This window comes from Osmerus mordax, chromosome 12, assembly GCF_038355195.1.
Source record: "Osmerus mordax isolate fOsmMor3 chromosome 12, fOsmMor3.pri, whole genome shotgun sequence".
NCBI lineage: Eukaryota > Metazoa > Chordata > Actinopteri > Osmeriformes > Osmeridae > Osmerus > Osmerus mordax.
The window spans coordinates 10,033,441-10,054,208 of NC_090061.1; the positions used below are offsets into that span (position 1 = coordinate 10,033,441).

At 44.8% G+C, this 20,768-nt stretch overlaps 2 protein-coding genes across 5 annotated transcripts in view; one reads left to right on the forward strand and one right to left on the reverse strand.

Moving 5' to 3' along the window:
- The window catches only part of elf1 (E74-like ETS transcription factor 1), a 33,356-nt gene extending 28,593 nt beyond the window's left edge, over positions 1-4,763 (forward strand). For all 4 annotated transcript variants that reach the window (XM_067247676.1, XM_067247677.1, XM_067247675.1 and 1 more), the window contains 4 exons: positions 569-761; positions 1,067-1,429; positions 1,926-2,673; positions 2,990-4,763. In XM_067247676.1, the coding sequence (XP_067103777.1) occupies positions 569-761; positions 1,067-1,429; positions 1,926-2,673; positions 2,990-3,043 (1,358 nt within the window). In that variant the 3' untranslated portion in view covers positions 3,044-4,763. The remainder of the gene's footprint in view (positions 1-568; positions 762-1,066; positions 1,430-1,925; positions 2,674-2,989) is intronic.
- A 3,203-nt stretch (positions 4,764-7,966) lies between these two features.
- tnmd (tenomodulin) overlaps positions 7,967-20,768 on the reverse strand; it is a 30,365-nt gene continuing 17,563 nt past the window's right edge. Inside the window, exons 3-7 of the mRNA XM_067247690.1 lie at positions 20,560-20,700; positions 17,501-17,608; positions 13,636-13,792; positions 12,943-13,049; positions 7,967-8,675 (exon numbers count right to left, since the gene is read on the reverse strand). Of these exons, the coding sequence (XP_067103791.1) occupies positions 8,466-8,675; positions 12,943-13,049; positions 13,636-13,792; positions 17,501-17,608; positions 20,560-20,700 (723 nt within the window). The 3' untranslated portion in view covers positions 7,967-8,465. The remainder of the gene's footprint in view (positions 8,676-12,942; positions 13,050-13,635; positions 13,793-17,500; positions 17,609-20,559; positions 20,701-20,768) is intronic.

A 20,768-nucleotide genomic window follows, 5' to 3' on the forward strand; every position in this document is an offset into this window, starting at 1 on the left:
AGTCTGGCCAGGGTGAACCTGGGCTGACTAATTGATGAGGTGCTCTCAAAGTGCTGTGTTCCACAGGGACGTACAAGTGATTGCAGGCTGGAGGGCACATTGATGCACTGATAGACTAGAGAAGGTTTTTTTTTTTTTTTTTACCGCATGCACCTACTCTTCCCCACGTCCCTCGTACTGTGGAGAGAGGGTAGCACACAAATACATCACCCTGTCACTGTGTGCGATTAGCACTCTAGTGACTGCTCTAGGGGTTGCTGTTTTTAACCACTTCTGGTCTCAGCCGTCTCACAAGCTGCAGGGATACACTGCAGGACCCAGTCTAATTAATTCCCGGCCTAGGTACACACTCTGGCAAGAATTGAGAATTGATTTATTCAGGTTATGACGCGGGGCGCTGTAATTGCACGGCTGCCATTTCCATTTTGTTAAGTAAAACCTCTGGAATTCGAAATGAATTATGGATGTCGATGGAGCCGAAACAGCTGAGCTAAGAGAATTCCAAGCTGTGAGAAAGGCGTTGCTGTACATTGAGAAACACACGTCCTTCCTCTCTGTCTTCATCCAGGGAACACCATCTACCTGTGGGAGTTTCTCCTGGCGCTGCTGCAGGACAAGAACACCTGTCCCAAATACATCAAGTGGACCCAGAGAGAAAAGGGCATCTTCAAGCTGGTGGACTCCAAGGCCGTGTCCAAGCTGTGGGGGAAGCACAAGAACAAGCCCGACATGAACTACGAGACCATGGGCAGGGCTCTCAGGTGAGGGGTGACCTCCAGCAGATAGACCATCGAGATGACGTGACGGAAAGAGTAACTGAATGTCTTTGGTGCTATGTAGTTTGGGATTACTGGTTTATATCCCTTTCCCAATGGTACAGTGTATTGTATTATTATTATATCATAACTACAACCACAACCATGATCTCTGCCGTTTATGCACAGCACTAACACCAAGTCAGCCATATGATTATTACCCTCTGTTGACCTCCTCACGCTGGCTAAAATAATGAAAGTTGACCTACATACCTACTCACATACCCATGCTGCCACCCTCCCCCCTCCAGGTATTACTATCAGCGCGGCATCCTGGCTAAGGTGGAGGGCCAGCGGCTGGTCTACCAGTTTAAGGAGATGCCTTCTGACCTGGTGGTCATCGAGGACGAGGACCCAGGCCTGGCCTCCGGTCCCGGCTATGGGAGCCAGCGCGCCGGCCACCACGGCAGGGCAGGAGGCCGGGGAGGCGGGGGCCGGGTATCGCAGGGCCGGGCCCAGGGCCAGCAGCACCTGTCAGCCAAGCAGGTGAAGAGAGAGCCCAGCAACGGAGGCGTTTACCAGGATGCCAGGGAGGTGGAGCAGCTACTCCAGACGGTCCACGTGTTGCAGCCCAATCAGGGGGCAGCTGTGCCGGCTCCTGCACACACCATGAGGTGAGAGACGTGTGTGTGTGTCCATGTGCTTCTGAGTGTGTGAATACAGTATATTGTCATTATGGACAAACGACAAAACACTTACACTCAAATTGACGGACACACCAACAAACAGTCAGCCAGGTGTAAACTGAAATTCTCACACATCGAATGCTTTCATGTGTTCGAGTGTTCAATATGAAAGCTTTATCATCTTTGTGTCCTGCAGTTTTCTGGGAATCCTTTCTATAAATGCTAGGATTTTTTTTAAAGCTTTTTTGTGAAGATAATCAATAACTAAAATGCAGTTGTGCTGCGGTCCTCAGAAGTGTTTTGTGAGGTAGCTGCAAGACGCTAGGATGTTGACAATAGCTGCGTTACTGAAGATTGACCTCTGTCGTCTCTGTCTATTAAAGAAATATGATTGTACCGGCTTATTAAATAGAATGAGCATAGTTGTGGGTATGAAAGGCTGTTGATGGGTATTTAGATGGCCTTGTCATCTCTCATCCCATAGGACTATCAATGTGCCTGCCTCCGTCCCCATGGTCCTAACCTCCTCCGGCCCCCTGCAAACCCTTCCCCTCACCCTGACCAATGGGGACTCCAGCCACTCCTCCCCCCCTCGGGTCATCCTCCACACCGTCCCCTCCACCACCGCGGGGGGCAAGGACGTCCTCACCATCCAGACCGCCTCTCTGGCCACGGGGACCGGCAGTCTCCAGGACGCCCAGCACCAGCTGCTGGTTACCAGCCTGTGCTCCTCCACCACTTCCCCCTCCTGTGCCACCACGGGGGTCATCACCACTGCCAGCTCTGGGCCCAACGGCCTTCCCCGCCTGGTCACCATCAACGCGGCCAGCGGCCAGCCCATGGTGGCCCAGCAGCCCGGCACCGTCATCGCTACCGTGCTCAAATCTAGCGAATTCCATGGCCTGCAGGTGAAAGAGGAGATACTGGACCCCCATTACCTGCAGTCTCTGGTCAACATGAACCCCTCGCTGGCGGACCATGTGTTCGGGAAGGAGGAGCTGGAGGCGGGGGAGGTGGAGCAGAGCTACAGGACTGTCATCTTTGAGACTAACCAGAACCAGAGTCAGGCCCAGCAGGGAGCTGCAGCCCAAGTCAACGGACACTTTTTCCAGAGCAGCAGTCCCAGCGAAGGCCTGACCCCTGTTGAGGAGCTGGAGGTGCGAGGGGAGATGGCCCTGCAGCCGGAGCATGTGGTCAAGGGACTGCATGAGCTGCCAGTCACTTTTATTCAGGTAAAGACAGAACCCACAGAGGCCTAAGTCTGGCTGGACTCCTTTATTACTACACCAAAGCAGGACATGGTGAAATGGAAAATAAGATAATATAATCAATTGTTTTCATTTCCTTCCCCTCCCCTCTGATGATCTGATATTGGAGCAAAGGATTCGAAAATGTGTTGCCCTGCAACGTAGGCAGATTGCCAGCCCTGAATTTTTGTTTACTCTTAGATATTGTGATTATGTGCCTAAATTTGAACGTCAAGGGATTGTTTTGTTTATGTAATGTTGAAGGCTCTGTTGTTCTGAGTCTGGGTCTATCTACCTTCAGTGGTCCCGGCCCCCCCTCTCAAACTACCCCTCCAGGAGAACAGCCATTGGATAACCAGGGATCAACCCACCACATGTGCCAGTTAGAGAGTCTATACATCGCAATGGACTTGTGTAAATGCTCAGAGACTTTACACAGGTCAACTGAACCAAAAATAGGAGATGGAACTCAAATGGGAACAATGAAATCAGACTTGTCATTTCATACTACAGACTGACTCCAGACAGTAGAGGGCCTGAGTATCACGGAGCGCAATCAGGCAAAAGTTCACCTGGACCTCCGAGTGCCTTCTGAGAAGTTGAACCAGTTCTCATGAGATGTCAGAGGGCTTTGAGGCAGGTGGCCTGGATTTTGACTTGGAGAATTGGGACTTTTCTCTCGGTATCCCTCCTTGTTAGCAAGCACATCATCAATGAGGTGTGCATTCTCCAGCATACACTCATGGCCTTATATCACTGTGTTACTATGGTAATGGGCATTCACTATTCACCAGGGCAGTCCAATTACAGACATATTTGTATATAGCAGCGGACTTAAAGCAGAGAGATGGATTAAAGAAGAGAGAGAATACAGAGAATAGAAACATAGATACTACAAGACTCATCTCCCATAAAGGCTAAAATCATGTTTATATGAAATGGAATATATATGAATATATATATATATAATATACAATTGAGATTCAATTAAAGGCCACAATAAATTTATTTATTTTGTGAATTTCCAAAATTATGTATAAAAAGGCACATATTTTATTATTTCCATATGCAAACACGAGGGAATATACAAAGTATATGAAATAAATATGTTTCTTTTTTTAAAGCTGGTATCCACATTTTTTAAGCATTCCATGTAATCAGCACAGCTTGATATTGATATTTTATATGTTTTTGATTCAAGTGCTTGCGAAATTGTACATATTCCCTGTTTTGTTTCATCTTAAAACATTTTCAAAATGTGTTGTATGTGCTTTTGTTCCTGCCCCTTACGCTCATTCTCAGCTCGTCAACAGTCAGTCAGTGCAAGCTGCAAAATTGTCTTGCTTTACTCATCTCTATCCAGTCCTCTCGTCTCAATCAGTAACTCTTCAATCAAAGTATTTAGTGAACCTTATGGATACCTAGCACTGGTGTTTTCTGTTTATGATAATTTTATATTAAAATGGCCGAGCTCCTTTCTTGTCCTGTTCTTTTGTTTCAGTCCTGGGCTCTTCCTAGTCTCTGACCTGATTCAATATAGCAAGGTTTTTATCTGGCCAGACCGGTGAACCAAAGCTGGACCCATATTGATTCTGAACAGCACCATCATGACTGGTTGTGTTATTCTGTGTGGCTGAAGCTGCACAGTGAGAACATCCATACCTCCTCAAACCCTGCACTTGTAAAAGTGCATCAAGCCTTGCTTTCTGATACCTGGCCAGCATCAATGTCTTACTGTCAACCAAGAGCTGTGGATTGACAATCATCAAAAACAAACTTCCGACAATCATTATTCTTTGATAGAGCCACACAATCTACTTATTTTCAGAGACTATCAAAGCTTGGGCATTAGGTTTGATCTTATTTTACAGAGGCCTGTGCAGAAGACAGCTGTTGAACAACACAGCTGTTCACCTCTGGCATTGCTGTACGTAAGACCTTGACGAATGACTGGTCCTTATTTCTTACTCTATATTGTTTTCTTTATCTCGGGTGTTCCATGGCTTCCTTGTATGAGGAATATAGAGTACACCCTATATATGTGATAATAAAAACACATTTTGCTTCAACAAAAAGCTTGCGTTGTTTGTCTTTTAATGCTGACACAGGAGGGTTGAAGGTTGAGGAAACACAATGTTCTGGAAACCAAGACCCACAACTGTCTTCTGCAGGATAACTCATTTTACTCCTCTTTGAATGCGGATAAACACCCAGGTTTTTCCAGGGTCAAACCAACTTTGCACAATAAAGAAATTAAAGGATCACTAATGGGAAACAAAATGTTTCCAGCCATATGTCTACTCCACATTCATGTCAGTCTGTACCGGAAAAAAGCTTATCGCAGCAAATTTGAACAGGATACAAAATACAATATGTTGACATGAAATAAACAGGCAGCAGTTGATTATTGAGCTAATATTTTCAACCTCCATGCCTATAAATTATGCCATGACATAAACGGAGGACACAGCATCTTTTGAAAGAAACTTCCAGGAAGCAGCTGTACTGTCTACTAAAGGCTAACATAAAGACAATTTGCCTTCTTGTACAGATGATGGCACAGAAGCAGCTTAGCTTTGAAGTTAGATGACTGTGTTTGCTGTTTGGCGGAGCAGCTGTTAGACGATATGTACCATGGTCATTTGAAGTAGAGAGGTAGTCGAGGGAACAGGAATGAATCAGGCCATTAGCAGACTACAGGCTGATTGGACTGTACCTCAAGAGTCGGCAGTCGCTGTGGGCTGAGGAATACATTAGCATGTGACGTGGGTTTTGCAGGGGACAGCAGTGCCTGTCACTATAGCTTGCAGAGTGGAGGTGGGAGGGAGGGGAGAAGAGGAGAGAAGAGGGGGGGTGGGTGGTTGTCTGGCAGCTGTGCAAGGCTAGTGTACCCAGTACCCCTCCTCCCCTCCAGTTCTTCAAATACACAGCTGTGGACCAACCCACTCCAACCTCACTGTGGGGCTAAGGCACACAAGGAAACAGCTCAAGGATTCTACGAGCTCCGTCGAGACGGGGCACGACCACGGCCGCCGCACAGCGTCTCACGAGTCGCCTTCACCCATAGAAGAAATCAGCCTTCGCTGGCAGAACACTGTGCAGAACACTGTGCTTCATGATGGTCAAGGAGTTCCATCTTAAGGCATTGTGAAGCTGTGTGACAGCCTGTTCATAGCAAGAGCAATCCACTGAACAGTACTGGTAATCATTCTGCCTTTGTCCACCTGAACAGACTCGATATAATACAAAACCTGGCTGGTCAAAAGACGTCTTCCTTCAGTAGAAGACTAGTGGATTAGAAAGCGCGAATGAAAGGCCCCAGAGATCCAGAGTCAGTGTGTACTCCTCCTTGCCAGTAATTCAGTGAGCCTGGGGAGCCAGAGGGAGCACGGCCGGCCTAGAGAGAAGGCTATTTGTGCGTCGCCTGCAGCCAGTGCCAGTGAGCGGGGGAGCGAGCTCTAGTGTTTACTGGCTTGCCGCGCTGCCTCTCACACTGGGAGCTGTTGAAGGATGACGGCTGACATGGTGGCGCCTCCAGCCCATGTCAGCGGCCGTCCAGAGAGAGATTATTCAAACACCAGGCCATCACTGCGCACACACTGACTGAACAATACAGCCAAAGCACTGCTGTCTATTGTCTCTGGGCTTGACTATGGTATACATGCTCTGTGCTCTGCCCAGCAACACACATCCACTGAAATATGTGTGCGGTCTGGAGACTGCAGAACGAGAATACAAGGTTGTTTTACACTGAGAGACTGCTTCTTACACAAAGCTCTGTACACTTATAGCATTTACACACTAAGGTGTGTACCTAATGAAAGCAATGTGCTCATGCTGGTAATGTAAGGTACATAGGTTGGAGTGGCTCAAGATTTGTGGTGAGGTTGAATCAATATCTTTCAAAACATTGGGTACGCACATCACCACTAGATGGCACTAGTAATACATCTCTCCAGCTAAACGCTGGAACGCGCTCTTACTTTGGAGAGTTCTCAGATTTGTTAACACAGTTTCTCCCCCAGAATTACCCATATATCTAAATTAATGGATAAGTAACACTTGCAACCAAATAAAAACCTAGGCGGGAAATTACACTACAGTTTTGATGTAGTAACAAAAAGGGATTTGTTTCCTAGAATACCTGGTGAGGGCTTATCTTAGAGACAGGCAGGCAAACGCCTTTGAACTGTGTTAACCTGCTGGACTGGCTGAATACATTTTGGACATGTATATTGTAGATTGTGGACATAATAGTGACTGATTGTGAATATTATTCAATCAAAACAGATATCATCAGGGAACATATACTGTAAAATGCAGGGGCATTGTTACACAAATCATTCCAAATCAAATGAGTTCTGACAGTGGCACGCCCACACTTAAAAGTTAATTAGTTTGAAACAAGGCTCCACTAGTGCAAAGCCCCATGGTTTCATCTGCTTCCTGAAATTAGGGTCGCTTAGGTACATATGTGAGAAACTGACTGATTCTTATAGTTTTTACTGTACTCTCTTGTTCTCTCTTACAGACACTCAACGAATATCTACATCAGCCTCAACAACAAGGGTGAGATGACTCTCAAGGATCCCATGGCAATTTCCACTCACAACTACACAATCGGCTCAGAATGTCCCTTGAGGCCTTGACATGTATGGTATCCTTTTCACTGGCTTTTGAAAAAACAAGTTTTCTTAACCTCACATGGTACCAGCTTCTATAAACAAAGCACATTTTTTATTTTATAAGGCGGTAGTGGTTTATAATAGAGGAAAAACATACATAGGCTGTCAACACATATTCCATGTACGGTTTCCAAACCGCCTTGGGGCATTGTAACGCTGCTGACAGTTTATTTGAAGTATGTTTTCAATTATTGCATTTGTTAACACTCGCCACTATTTTTACCTGACATGTTGCTGTAGGCCATTAGACTTGATTATTGATTAGGTAAGTACATTATTATTACAGCCTAAATTCTTTTAGAAACTGCTACAAATTATATTTGATTGTTCATATTTTTATACACATGAACACAGAGACATTTACATATATGTGTTTGTCTTAATGTTGTGTGGTACTTAGTATTACATGAACTTCAATACATTATTCTTAGTTACTGTGCAACTATGCATCCCTGGATAACATACTATGACAAGATCATTCAAAACACGTTAAAACTCACAGTCACAGTGATTTTAAGACTACAAGAAGAAATTAGAAAATACAATATAGTAATTGACCTGTAGCACATCCCTGATTTAAAAAAAAACTTAAATGAAGTTGAGTGCTGTCAGATTGAAGAGGCAGACATCTCTGTTTTTATTATGGCTTGATGACTCTTCCTTGTCAATACAGTTCAAGACATATAACAAAACACTGCAAAATAAACATGCTAACTGTTGCTAAACAAAAGATAATTCACTTAAAGACAGGCAACTAAATAAGGCAAAATGTAAGTCTTTATACACACTAATGGTTTTTAAACTTATACAGCTTTGAAAAATGTGTTAAAAAGTGAAATTGCTCTTCAGCGCACAGATGACACACAAAAAGTATACAAGCAAGATTAAATGGCTAGGTAAACATTCAAATGTGATGTCTTCTGAAGTGTAACCTTGACCTCCCTAACTCCCTTAGACTTTTAAGACAGACTGACAGACATTGAGATGGAATAATAACTGTGTGATAAATGTTTTGCTATCGTACAACAGCTTGGGGAGCACAGCACCATTAAGAACTGGAGCATGGGAGAATGCAGACAATGGACAGGCCAATCAGATTCTCCCAAGCATACGGGCAATCCACCAATTGCAGGGCATAACAATTTGACAGATGACACGTCCACCTTGGTAGTAGTATGGGTAAGGGTTGAAGCCACCCAGGGGCTCGTGGTAGCGTCGGCAGAAGCGGTAACCACGGCGACAGTGCTGACAGCAGTACCCTCGGTCGTCCAGACGGTTATCCAGCTCCAGTCCGATGTCCCTCTGTGAAGGACGAGAGAGCAGGGTCACCTATTACACATGACAAATCCCACGCCATACAGGAAGAGCAGGCACAGTGACAGCAGATTTGATTGTGTGAATTGATGTGCCTGCTTTGGTTGTAGGTCATGAGGATACCTATGAAAAAAATATAAAAGCGAGCTAAAGATCCCAATCTATGTCTGGGGAAATGAACAGGGCAAAGTTGTGCCATGCAAGTCGATTGTGACAAAAGGATCAAGATCCAAGATACATGTAGCACAGGAAGTGGGTCTTCTTGATTTGAGTTCCAGGGCCATAAAACATGATATAATACCCTTGACCTTTCTATTATGCCAGTGGTGTCATTACTCTTAGCTGCTCTCTACTCCATCTATGATGCCCGCGTCCTCAGACCTTCTACTGGGGCCATCTTCAATCAAAGTGACTGTGACACTGCCTGTTAGCTGGATAATTACACTATTTCTTTCATCTCTGACCTCCCACTCCCCCCCGGCCTCGGCCCACGCACACAACCAAAATGGCCGTCCCTCCTCCATTAAAGCATACAAATTAAAGCTTTTCCCATCTTGGCGCCCTCCCTCTGACCTTGACTTTAAGTGGATGGCACATTCCTAAAGCAATTAGCAGAGTAATGATCGCCTAACAAGGATCCTTTTATTTGCGCTTGCTGGCTGGGTCTGAATTTATATAAGGGCCAAATTATACCCAAACCAAAGGTAAATTGGGTAGAATGAATGGCCCTTGGCTTCTTCCATTGTGCTGGTGGGTGCATGCCCGCTATAGGCCACACTGGGCTGAGTGCCATGCCTTTGATCAAGAGCAACTCTGAATTGGGTTCAGAGAAGTGCCACTTAACTCTCTCGCTGGTTGTGGCGACAGTGAGGGCGCATTTGACCACATTTCAATTGCCTACAGTAGATGAATCTTCAGAGACAATCTGGGGCTGCCTTGTTAAAAAATGCTGATGACAGAGTCAATGGTCCCCTTGGACATTAGCTCCAGAGGAAACCTCTGCAGTGCTTCCTGTGACTACTGTCCACTAACCGAAACTAAACCCAAGGTTTACAGGACTCGTCCCTTTAGGAACACTGAGGCCTCTCACATGTCCCCTATTCCTCCTCTGTTTAAAAAATATGGCCAGAGAGGAAGTTGTGGCTACTTTCATCACGGGCAGAGCTAACCACAACAGCATACTATTGATGGGCTCGGATGTTTACTCCACTTTTTAATGACTGGTGTTTAGCTACATCCATCTTCAAATAACTTCTGAGCCAAAGCAATGGTAGTGTATACAAACATAGAGCACAGGGATTCAAATCTGCTCTGAGCGTTGATAAATGGACTGAAATTACAGATGACTAACTCAGGGGAGAATACATAGGAAAGGAAGAAAATATAATATAAAAGGTGCGTTTGATTTATTAGTCTGACAGAGGCAGGTGGGCAATTACTGATTTATTCTACTAGTCAAGTTAAGGGTCATCAGCTTTGAGGCAACAATATATTACTGTACAAAAGAACACAAAAGCTGTCAATGGACCAACGATAATCTTATCAGCTCCTCACAGCACTGTACAAGTATGGCACTGTGAAAAGCTGAGCTTTGGTTTGGAAAATGAAGGGAATGTTTTATTCAAATGGTGTGTGATTACCAAAACAAACATAGAATAGGTAACATTGTACCCACAAATAAAAACTAATCAAACCTATCCTCTTAAAATGGAGTGCACATATTAAGAACTCCAATTTAGCGTTCCCTTTTCCTTCGGTATGTGGCCGTGATCAGAATGTTGCACCGTGGAAATTGGAAATCTTGGGCAGTCACTCATAAAAAGCTGCTTGAATAGAGAGTAAAATAGATCACTCCAGCACTCCGTTTCATTCCAGCACATAAACACAGCTTCGTGCGCATAATGAGCTAAAGAGGTTACCAACAAGTCTGTCAAGAAGAAAACTTTGTCTGCCATTTCAATAAGATGTAGCGGATCAAGCAGCGACTCCTTTAATTTCCACACTTGCCAGGGTTATTTCACACCCCCTGATTGCTGCTCTGCCAGAGCATGACGCACATGCCTCGCTGTGTTATTAAATCTCATAGCACCGCTGATCACAGTGTCTGATATTAGATTAACACACCAGGGACTAGATTTCAATCTCTGCATCACACATGCTGTAGGGCTTTCTTCTCCTCTACATGGGACGGTGAATTACATTGTAGCGTTGTAGCTAATGTGCATACAGATCTAGTAGTCAGTAGGCAGGCTGCACTCAAACGCAAGCACGCTTCATTAAGACCCTGAAGTCAGGTTGAAACAACTGTAAAGGCAGCTTGAGCTGGGAGGAGATAACAGAGGAAGATTTGGTTTCAGTTAAAAGGGGAAATCACGACACGCTGGGCGCCGAGCAGTATCCATGTTTACAGTTAGTCGTCCCACCATTCAGGAATATTTACTGTTCTGTTTACCATGTCCAGTGAACCTTTCGCACACATGCATGGTCCGGCAGACTTGTTGTTCTACCCCAGTCTTGGCCTGGATAGAGAGGACGGGGGTCACTGCTGCTAACCTCCTCCACCCCCCACCCCTGATATGTTTTCAAGTGTGAAGCCTGACAGGACCAATCACATCTGAGACACATATTTGCTATATAGGTCAAGGACAGTGGTGCCGTTTCTCCAGCGCTCTCAGACGCCGGTTGTTCAGTGCAGGACGGATCCAGGGCTGCCTCAGCACAAGGCTCCATGGTGACAGCTGTGACTAAAGGCCAGCTCCATATATCTCCCAACCTCTGTCTCTGCGCTGCACCGATGATTATTCAGCCTTAAAAAGTGCCCCGTGGGGAGAGAGCTGTGCCGGAACACGTCTCGGGCAACACTGTGCCATTGTCGAGCGTTGGGACTGCATGGTTCAGCAGGTTGGAACAACTTTAGCACTGGGACGGGGATGTGCAAAAACCCAACGGGTACTACAGTTTGATAAACAAACGGATTCCTGCAGTAGATTACTGTAAACGTGTTACCAATTGTATGCCAGTTCCAATGAATCCATTTTGTCTCTGTTTACACTTCACTATTTTGTGTAATGACTTCCTTTGGACTCTCATGGAGAACGGACAGAACACAGAGTGAGTTCTGTGTGTGTGTTTGAGTGTGTGTCTGCGTTGGGGGATGAGGGATGAGGTGGTTTGCAGTAGGTGGTGTCGTCCTGCAATCAAAAAGGTTTCAGATTGCCAATTACAGGCAGCCACCTCCACCCGGTGGATGGTCACAAAGGGCTTTATCATCACCAGGCCCACAAACACCACACTGGCTGGCTCAGGCTCTGGCCTGGGCTGCAGTCGTAGAGACATGCATAACCCAGTAGATAGAGATGGAATATTTCAAACAAGGCTCTGGGTTTTCATCTGCTTGTATATTTGAGTTACATGACATCAGAGCCTCCGTCGTATGGGAGGAGAAGGGGTGGAGGAGAGTTGAAGGGAGGCATTCCTGGGACCCGCCTGATAAATGTTAATATTATGGGGTGTCTCTTCTGTCTGTGTGGCTGTCTCCCATGGTTTCTCAGAACGCTGAGGAGGAGGCAGCTACTTCATCCAGCTACCTCATGTATTGCTTATTTTGTCTGTAACAAGCAACTGTGGAGGCAGTCAGACACAGTGCATACATCGTCTGATTAGTGCATGTGTGTGTCGCTGTGTGTGTACGTGCTTGCATATAGTATGTGAGGTTTATTTCCGGTGTTTTGTGTGTGTGTATGTGTGTGTGTGAGAGAAAATGTGTGTTCCCATCTCACTGTCAAGGGTAATTAATCATGGAGTATTGAATAGTTCACAGGCACAAAAATATAGCATTTGGCCTCGTGATTCTTTTTCTTATGCCTTGATAATTAAGGCATGATTAATAAATGTAGTCTCTCCATTCAGTAATGAGTGACCTTGGGACTTCTGCTCTGTACAGTGCTTGCTGCCTCCACTCGGAAAATAGCTGGAAAAAGACGGACGAAGGCTGTAGGGAAAGGTTTTAGCCTTTGAAGACTGGCTATTTCTCTCCATTAACTTGAAGACATTAAGGGAGTCTTAAATGAAGCAACCTTACTTAAATAGATGTATAGAGCTATTTCTATGCCCTGTGGTGCACCAAGTCCGTTTTAAGCCATGAAAAGAAGCATCAATTAGTGAGCAATTTACACATGCAGAAAAATACTAAACATAGCTTAGGACCTCCATGGTCACATATCTTTGTGCGGTCCTGGACTCTAGGAATACTCACATAGTCATTCACTGGAGCCTGGTCTAGGACGTCACGGGCAAAGCGTTGAACTTTGACATCCGTCTCTGACATGTCGTCCACGTCCTCCACCTCATGGAACTCAGCTTCTGTAGGAAACACACGGTCATCCTCAGAGCGATGCACACGCTTCAGAGCATCACAACAGCAGTTCTCTTAGAGGGTGAGAAGAGACAGGGACGTAGGCTTGTTTTCAAATGTGGGTGTACGGCTTTTTTCGAGGATGCAGCCGATAAATAATAATAATAATAATGTTCTCAATAAAAAGTGTGTGTGTGTGGGGGGGGGCAGATTTGCTGTTTCATAATGAAACCCATGTCCCTGTGAAGAGGTCTGTGAGAGTCTGTCTCCACGCTGGATTGCATCAATAACTCTGTGATGTGTGGTTGTCTAAGTGAGAGAGCTCTCTCTCCGTCATACTCTATAGACTCCTAATGAGGAATCCCTTGGTTTTGCCCCAAGCACGGGGTTGAAGGTTAATATCTAGACGACTATCTAAATCTCTCATCCCACCATGTTCAAAGTTCTGCTAAGGAGAGGAGGGCTCAATCATTACTCTGAAATGGTTATGAGATGATGGAGTCTCCTTGGACCTCCACCTGGCCTGAGGGCTGTTCCTCCACAGGGAATGTTAACAGGGTGGATTCAGAGGTGGAGAGGCCCTGGCACCCCTACCTCTCATGGGGGAGGGATGGATCCAGTGGATGGGCAGTTCCTGGCAGATCTCCCAGATCTTGGAGCTGAGGAGGAAGGCTCTGTTAGCGATGGGCTCCTCAGCTGGTACCCACACCTGGGAGTCATCCACCTGCACGAGACCCTCTGTCTCTCCCACCTGTCAGGATGCGAAAACACACGCGCACACACACACACACACACACACACACACACACACACACACACACACACACACACATGTGAATCACCCACCTACATATACACACTGTGGCACACAGTTACACACTCAGACACACACTCCTGTCAGAGCCCACACACTCAGAGACATCCCTGAGTACTGTGCCCTGCAGTTGAACCTCTCTCCCCTGGGTCACAGTACAGCTCTGGCCTCATCCTTTTATCTACCCCCTCTGATTGTCCACCGAGAAAACCTCAGTGTCCAGACTCCTGCTAACGCTCACTGGCTTTTCCTTCCGTGCACCTTCTCCTCCATGCTTCACATCGCCTTCTCCCTGACAACACTCACATTCAATGATTTGACTTTGGAATGACTTTAGAGCTTAGAAAAGGCAATATTTCTAAATGCATAATAATCAAGCTATGCGTCTTTCTAATGCGTCTCTGTAGGCATTTCCCTCATCCAATCAGCCCCCCCCCTCCACCCACTCTCTGATTCTGGTGTGCACATAGCACTAACAGGCTTAATTTGTTGATACTGTAGTTCATGAGCTGTAAAGTAAACTATTATTGCTTAATGATAGGGAATGCATGTCAGGTCTGTTTAATAGAGATATATGAAAGGGCTTTGGTAATGCTTTCCCCTACAGTGGGGATATTTGTTTTTTGTCATGTATATGTAAATACATACAGTAGGCAAACTAAACCTTCTTACCATTCCCATGTTAATTAGCTGCGGAGAACAGAGAAAGCCAAACTAACTCTTTACCTGACAAATGTTTTTACATGTTGATTTTCTTCCAGTCTTGAACTTAATTGCACATTAGTTAAGCTTGCTATAGAATCCTGGGGCTACAGTTGGAGCTGTATCATTTATATCAGGCTTTCTTCTTCCTTCTCACCCTCTGTCCCTCCATTCCTTTTCAACTTCCAGCTCTGTGCCTTCAGCGGAGTCGACTTTCCATGTTTGTTGTGATGTGACACTGTGGCGACCTGCAAGGAGGAAGCAGCTCGCCCACTCGGGCACTGATGTCTGTGCTTAGCCAAGCCTTTGACACAGTTTCTCACACTTTTTAGCCCAGGCCAGATTAACACTGAACTAATGATGACCCAGTGGACCAGAGCTTGTGTGTTTCTACACAGGTTTGTGTGCGTGTGCACGTGTGTGTGTGACTCTGGCTCTAGCACCACCCCCCCTCCTCACCCCCACTCAACGGATTTTTTGAAATCAGATCCAAGAACACAAATATTCTCTTCTCTAATTGGCCCTCCTAACCACTGAAGGCGAGCAAGCCTCCCCCGAAAAGTAAATGGAGGCCACGACACAACCTTTTACAACATGACTTTGACTTCACTGTTGAGGGATGACCCCAATAAATATCTGAGAAAATGCCTGAAGGGAAGCAGTGGAGGTCACCCTTCCAGCATTAAATTGTGATTTGAAAAGGCTTATTGACAACTACTAACACAAACACATAATTCCTTCCTTTCTATCTTATATTGTTAGGAGGGTAAACCATTTGTGATGTAGACAAAAATGGGTGTGCCGTGTACTGTATAAAGCAAAGCCCATGGATTAAAACAAATGTCTTTTGTTTCGTGTTTCCATCCCTAACATATTTAAAGTAGCTCTGAGAAGAAACTTTTTCCTTCCTTCTTTCATTCTCAGATGAACAATAACTTCTAACCTCTGCATTTACGATGCCCTGAGGAAGAGACATTTCTTTATGACACACAATAGGTCAGCCATATATGCTATGAATCAATGAAGATTTTACAAAGCAAAATGAGCTTTCACAGACTGTACTTCTACTACACGGTGGAAAATAAAAAACCTTAAAATCCCACAGATTTAATATGTGGATGTGTAATATGCTCGATATTACATAATAATTAAATACTAAGTATACTATCCAAGGACAGTTATTGTTTCCCAGTACTGGTTCTCCATCATTCCTTTTCCACTCCTGCTTTGTCTAAGTGGGAGATTGCCAGGTGAATTGTGGGCATTCATGCTGAGTGCTTGGAATAGATAGAGGATCCTGTGACACTGTGTTGTGGTGTCTCAATGAAGGGAAAAACTGATTTCATCGCAGAGTGGAGAAACGGGAGGGAAGCTTAGGGATTACAGCTTCTGTCAGTTCATAGAGGGAACAAATTGAAAATGGGGAAAATACCGGCGACAAACAATTCATGTCTGTCACCTGGTTCCACTCCCTGGGTGCTGTATTTCCTTATCAGCTGCTCACAGTTTCTCCACTGGCTGCATTGTTTTTACCTCAGCTCTGCGAACTGAACGCTCGCCTGTTCTGACTCAGGTTCATATGGCCTGCGGCCTGGCCTGGATGGAGCTGGGCTGCAGACTGTTGCTGCTGGACACAAGTCCTCTGTGGTTCACAAGGTCACAGCCGTTGGGGAGGCCTGTCCTGAGCCTTCCAGGAGTCAGGAGCAGTAGGATTCACCAGGAGGATGGGATCTGCTTTCTCAGAAGGATAGCTTTGAAGAGGTCAGGCCATGGTTCCTGTTTATTGACTAGAACTCCCTCAAATTGATGATTCACTGTAACCCTACTGTGCTTTGCTTCTAATTGCTTCTATTGTTTATAGATAGAGATGAAAAGGCAGGGGAACCATGATTATGACTGGGTAAAAAGGGTACTAGGGAGCAAAGATTAAAAATAGAGCCCATCTCATACCAGACCAAACTTGATCTGGTTCAGGTTCTTACCAAACACTTGGTGGGATCCAGATCGTCCCCCATCTCCACACCCTCACAAAGACAAAGCCTTCTCTGACTTGATTTCACAGCTGTGAATCAAATTAGGTTCCACGGTTTGCAAAAAGGAAACTAAAATGGCAGGGACACATGGCACAGGCTGGGCAATTAGAATCTGTAAACATGGATCAGACATTAAAAAGGGCTGGGTACACTCCAGTTTATCTGGAACAGCTTGTGTTCCTAAAGTCAAACAGGATAAAGGGACTTATTTGGCATTACAACTTTGTTCGGCAATGAAGCACAGAGGGAAGACGAGAGGCAGATATTTCCCTATTCTGAAATGGAAATGAGAGCATGGTGGGAGCTGAAACATTCCAGAGAGGGACTTTCAGTTTTTTTCAGTTTTTTTCTTTTTTTACGTATGGCAAACTATGTGAATTGCACTGTGACTCCGACAAATTGGAAATTTTGATTGATAGAATTTCTTCCTGCGTTCTTGCTGAACTTCAGATACGACTATTAGACCAGGAGAAGTGAGATGAATCGCTCTGAGACGGCAGAGAAGTGGAGTGAAATTTACGGAGCAAACATCTATAAAAAAAAAAGAAATATCATTTTAATGGTTTACCTCTCTCTCAGACCTCTCTCTCACTCCCCCTTTAGGCTATTTGGGTTGAGCCTTTGGTGGAGATGATTAAAAATTAATATTGGCTCAAGATTGACAGCAAATACCATTTGATGTGAGCCACAAAGGGGTTATGGGTTTGTGGGTTTCACAGTCACTGGAGAGACTCAAGTTTATACTTCAGTGAAAGAGGAGGAGAAGATAGGATAGGATGGACTGGCTGAGGGTCTGTGTTTGTCTGCTCTCCCCTGGTTATCTCCCTGCAGTATGAATGACACTGTGGTGTCTCTGCTTGTGGAAAGAGGCAGCACGACTGGCAGATAACTTCAAGAGATAGAGTCATACCAATAACTCGGTGTCCTCCGTCTTCCCCTCTGTCACTCTGGGAAGATCTCTGGTCTGGGTCTTGATGTAGCACCTCTGATGTTTGGCAAACCGGATCCCAGTGATTCCCTTTGAAAACAGAAAAATAAGACGGAATAATCTAAATTCTGAGATGTATCATTCATAAGCGTGCAGGAATGTGTCGGCACCCTTAAGTGTTCTGGTGACCATTTCCAAACCTTCCGTTTCTTGAAGAAAAATCAAAGCTCTTATCAAGTCAGAGATATGACCTAATGACAGAGCAGAGGTGTGGTTTTGATCTCTCTTCCCCTTTTCTATGTTTTAACAGAACATTCTCTAACAGCTCATCCATCCTCTGCAACACATGCAAATGCAGAATAAAACTCAGACAGCAAAAGTGTGTTTTTCTCCCCCAGCTTAACAATCCTACATGGAGGGATGTGTCTCCCGGGAAAGCCAGGGGGTTTTGTTACTTCTGGAGTTTTCTTTTACAGAGGCTGCCTCTACTGAATTAGCCAGTTACAGGTCCCTGCTTCTCTCAGTCGGTGCAGTCGAGCGCAGAGTTCCACTCTTCAGCCCCACTGATGAGCCTCTGCTATGCGGAATCCAAACCTTTCCAATTGGACTGAGGAAGCCTATACCAATAGAGCTGACAAGCCTGTTCATTCTCAGTCTGAGCCATTCTACTGTGTTTTAATCAGTTCAGTAGGACCAGGACTGGGACATGAAACCCAGGATTAAGACTTGTGGTGTCTGCAGAGTACAATAACCCATCAGCGTACTGTATGAGAATGTAGACGCCTGGATCTGAGCCTGCCACGCTCACTTTAACACTGCATCGGGATAAGTGGTACCATGATAATGGACTTGATTCAATCCCGATTTAATTACATCTACATGGTGAAAGCTCTGACACCTTTGTATTAGAGTTAATTTGAGAAGGTGGAGGTCCCTCTCCACTTTAGTCAACATTGTCATTTCAGAACAGCGACACCATCCACCCCAAGACATGATAGGAGACAATGCCTGTCATAATCCGGCATGTGTCATTTTATCTATGAGCGAAAAACATGGGGCAATAATGGTCACAAATGCAAAAGCAGAATGTTTATGCCTGACTATATTGTGATGAGTCGCCATATTTACTGCAGTGGCGAGTGTCAGTGGAGAGGAGCGTCCTGTGATGAGAAGAGATGATTACTGGGGTTGGTCAACCAGAAAATGAAGAAGAGACACATCATTACAGGAAAAAGAAATGGGAAAATGATGCAGGTTAAAGAAACAATGTCACAATCCTGGATTGCCGTCTTCTTGATTAAACGCTTGCACGTCCTCAGACAATTATTTGATTGGAGGCTTTATGAGTCGCAATCGCAAGGAAAGGTTAAGGTACCGTGTTCTAATCATTGTCACTTGGGCTCCATTTTCCCTAACTCGTCAAGTGACTGTCAACCCTGGTGACATATGGTGGAAGCAAACATGCAGGATGCTCATTCCCCTGTATTAAAGTAAATTATCAAAGAACCCGCTGGGTGAAATTAACCGCAAAGTCGGCCCCCTGAGCAGCAGGGAATGGGGACCCGTACCCATGACACCATGTGTTAGCTCTGATGGGCTTCATCTCCGTTTGCCTTCACCTGGGGGGAATTCATGAGTCAGGTCACCACCACAACATGGGGCCAGATGTTGGTATTTAGAATACGGGGTAGGGGCATGGGAGGAGTGGAGGCGAGGCGAGGCAGAGGTGGGTGGAATGAGCGTGGTGGGGACAGGGGAGTGGTGTTAACCACACGAAGCGCAACACAAAGCGTCAACCATTTTAAATGGTTCAGCATAAATTAATAAATTGTCTAAGACAATGTGGTAGATGCTGTATATTGATAGAGAGGAAAAAGCAGGGCCACCATGATTATAATCCATGTATATTTTATTACTTTATCTTATGTAAATGAAGGAAATGTACTGACTAATGGTAGTGTCATTGTACTAGCTTTCCATTTATGTACAAATCAATGTTTTGGTGTCCCTTGTATAAACGTTTTGGAGTATAACTAAAAGTATAACCTTTTGGATTTCAGTCTGTTGAATCACTTTGCATCTAATTCTATTTCCAAAGTAAAGTTGATAAATGCATGAGATTATGAGTTGAGAAAATCCCATTGTTTGCTTGTTGTACTTGATGTATCTTTAAAGCTAACAGGGAACTGATAACTGACAAGGTTATACAGTTGAAACATGTTGTGTGGTGCATTGGGCCCTTTATTAATATAATGGATAGGTGGTTAAATGGTAGCTCTGCATGTCTTTGTTACTGTTGGAATTCTTATCTCCTCTTGGTTTACCAATGGCTCCCCCAGGATGTTGTTGATGTTAGCCTGAAACAATGCAGGGGATTTTGCCTTTGGTCCTGATGGCTTTATCTCCATATTTCCATTCTACATGTGAAGCTCCTGGGCCCGGCGGAGATTGTTTTTAAGGTGGCTTTAGTGTGTGTAATGACGTGCAACATCCTTTCTTTATGAAAATCAATCAATTCCAAACTCAGCCCTCAGCTAACACTTAGTATAACTTTTAATAAGGTTTGTGTATTTTCCCCTTTCACAGTTTTAATAACAATGATGGAATAGTTCTGCATCCTCATCTTGGTGCTCACAATCCCTGAACAGGGCCTGTAAACAGGCCGATGGACTGTGGACATGCTTCACTGACACGAGTAGATCATTCTGAATGTGGATGTGCTTCACTGATACTGTACGAGTGTACCATTCTGATTTGAGGATGTGCTTCACTGATACTGTACGAGTGTACCATTCTGATTTGAGGATGTGCTTCACTGTTATGAGTGGATCATTCACTAGACTGAGGAGCCACTAGCAACAGGCCTGTACACTGTCTAGTGTCTACTTTGGCAGCAGAAGATCTATTCCAAGTTTGGAGGATGGCAGCAAGTGAAAAAATTGTAAAACAGAAAAACAGAAATGAAAGACAATTCATCACTATCTGACACAGATACTTTGAGTGAAATGTGAACCATTTGTATGGATGTTATTAATACTTACGTTTTCAAAGTCATGGACCTCGAGCACCTCATCGCTTCCATTGCCCATTTTGAAGATCTCAATGCGGTGGGCGGGGTCAATCTCCATGACGCTTTCAGTCTCCACCCCATCCAACACAGCCCTGTACTCATGGTCATACACCTTCAGACACATGAAAATCAAAGTCATTCACACTATGAATGACAGGCAAATCATGACCATGAAATGTA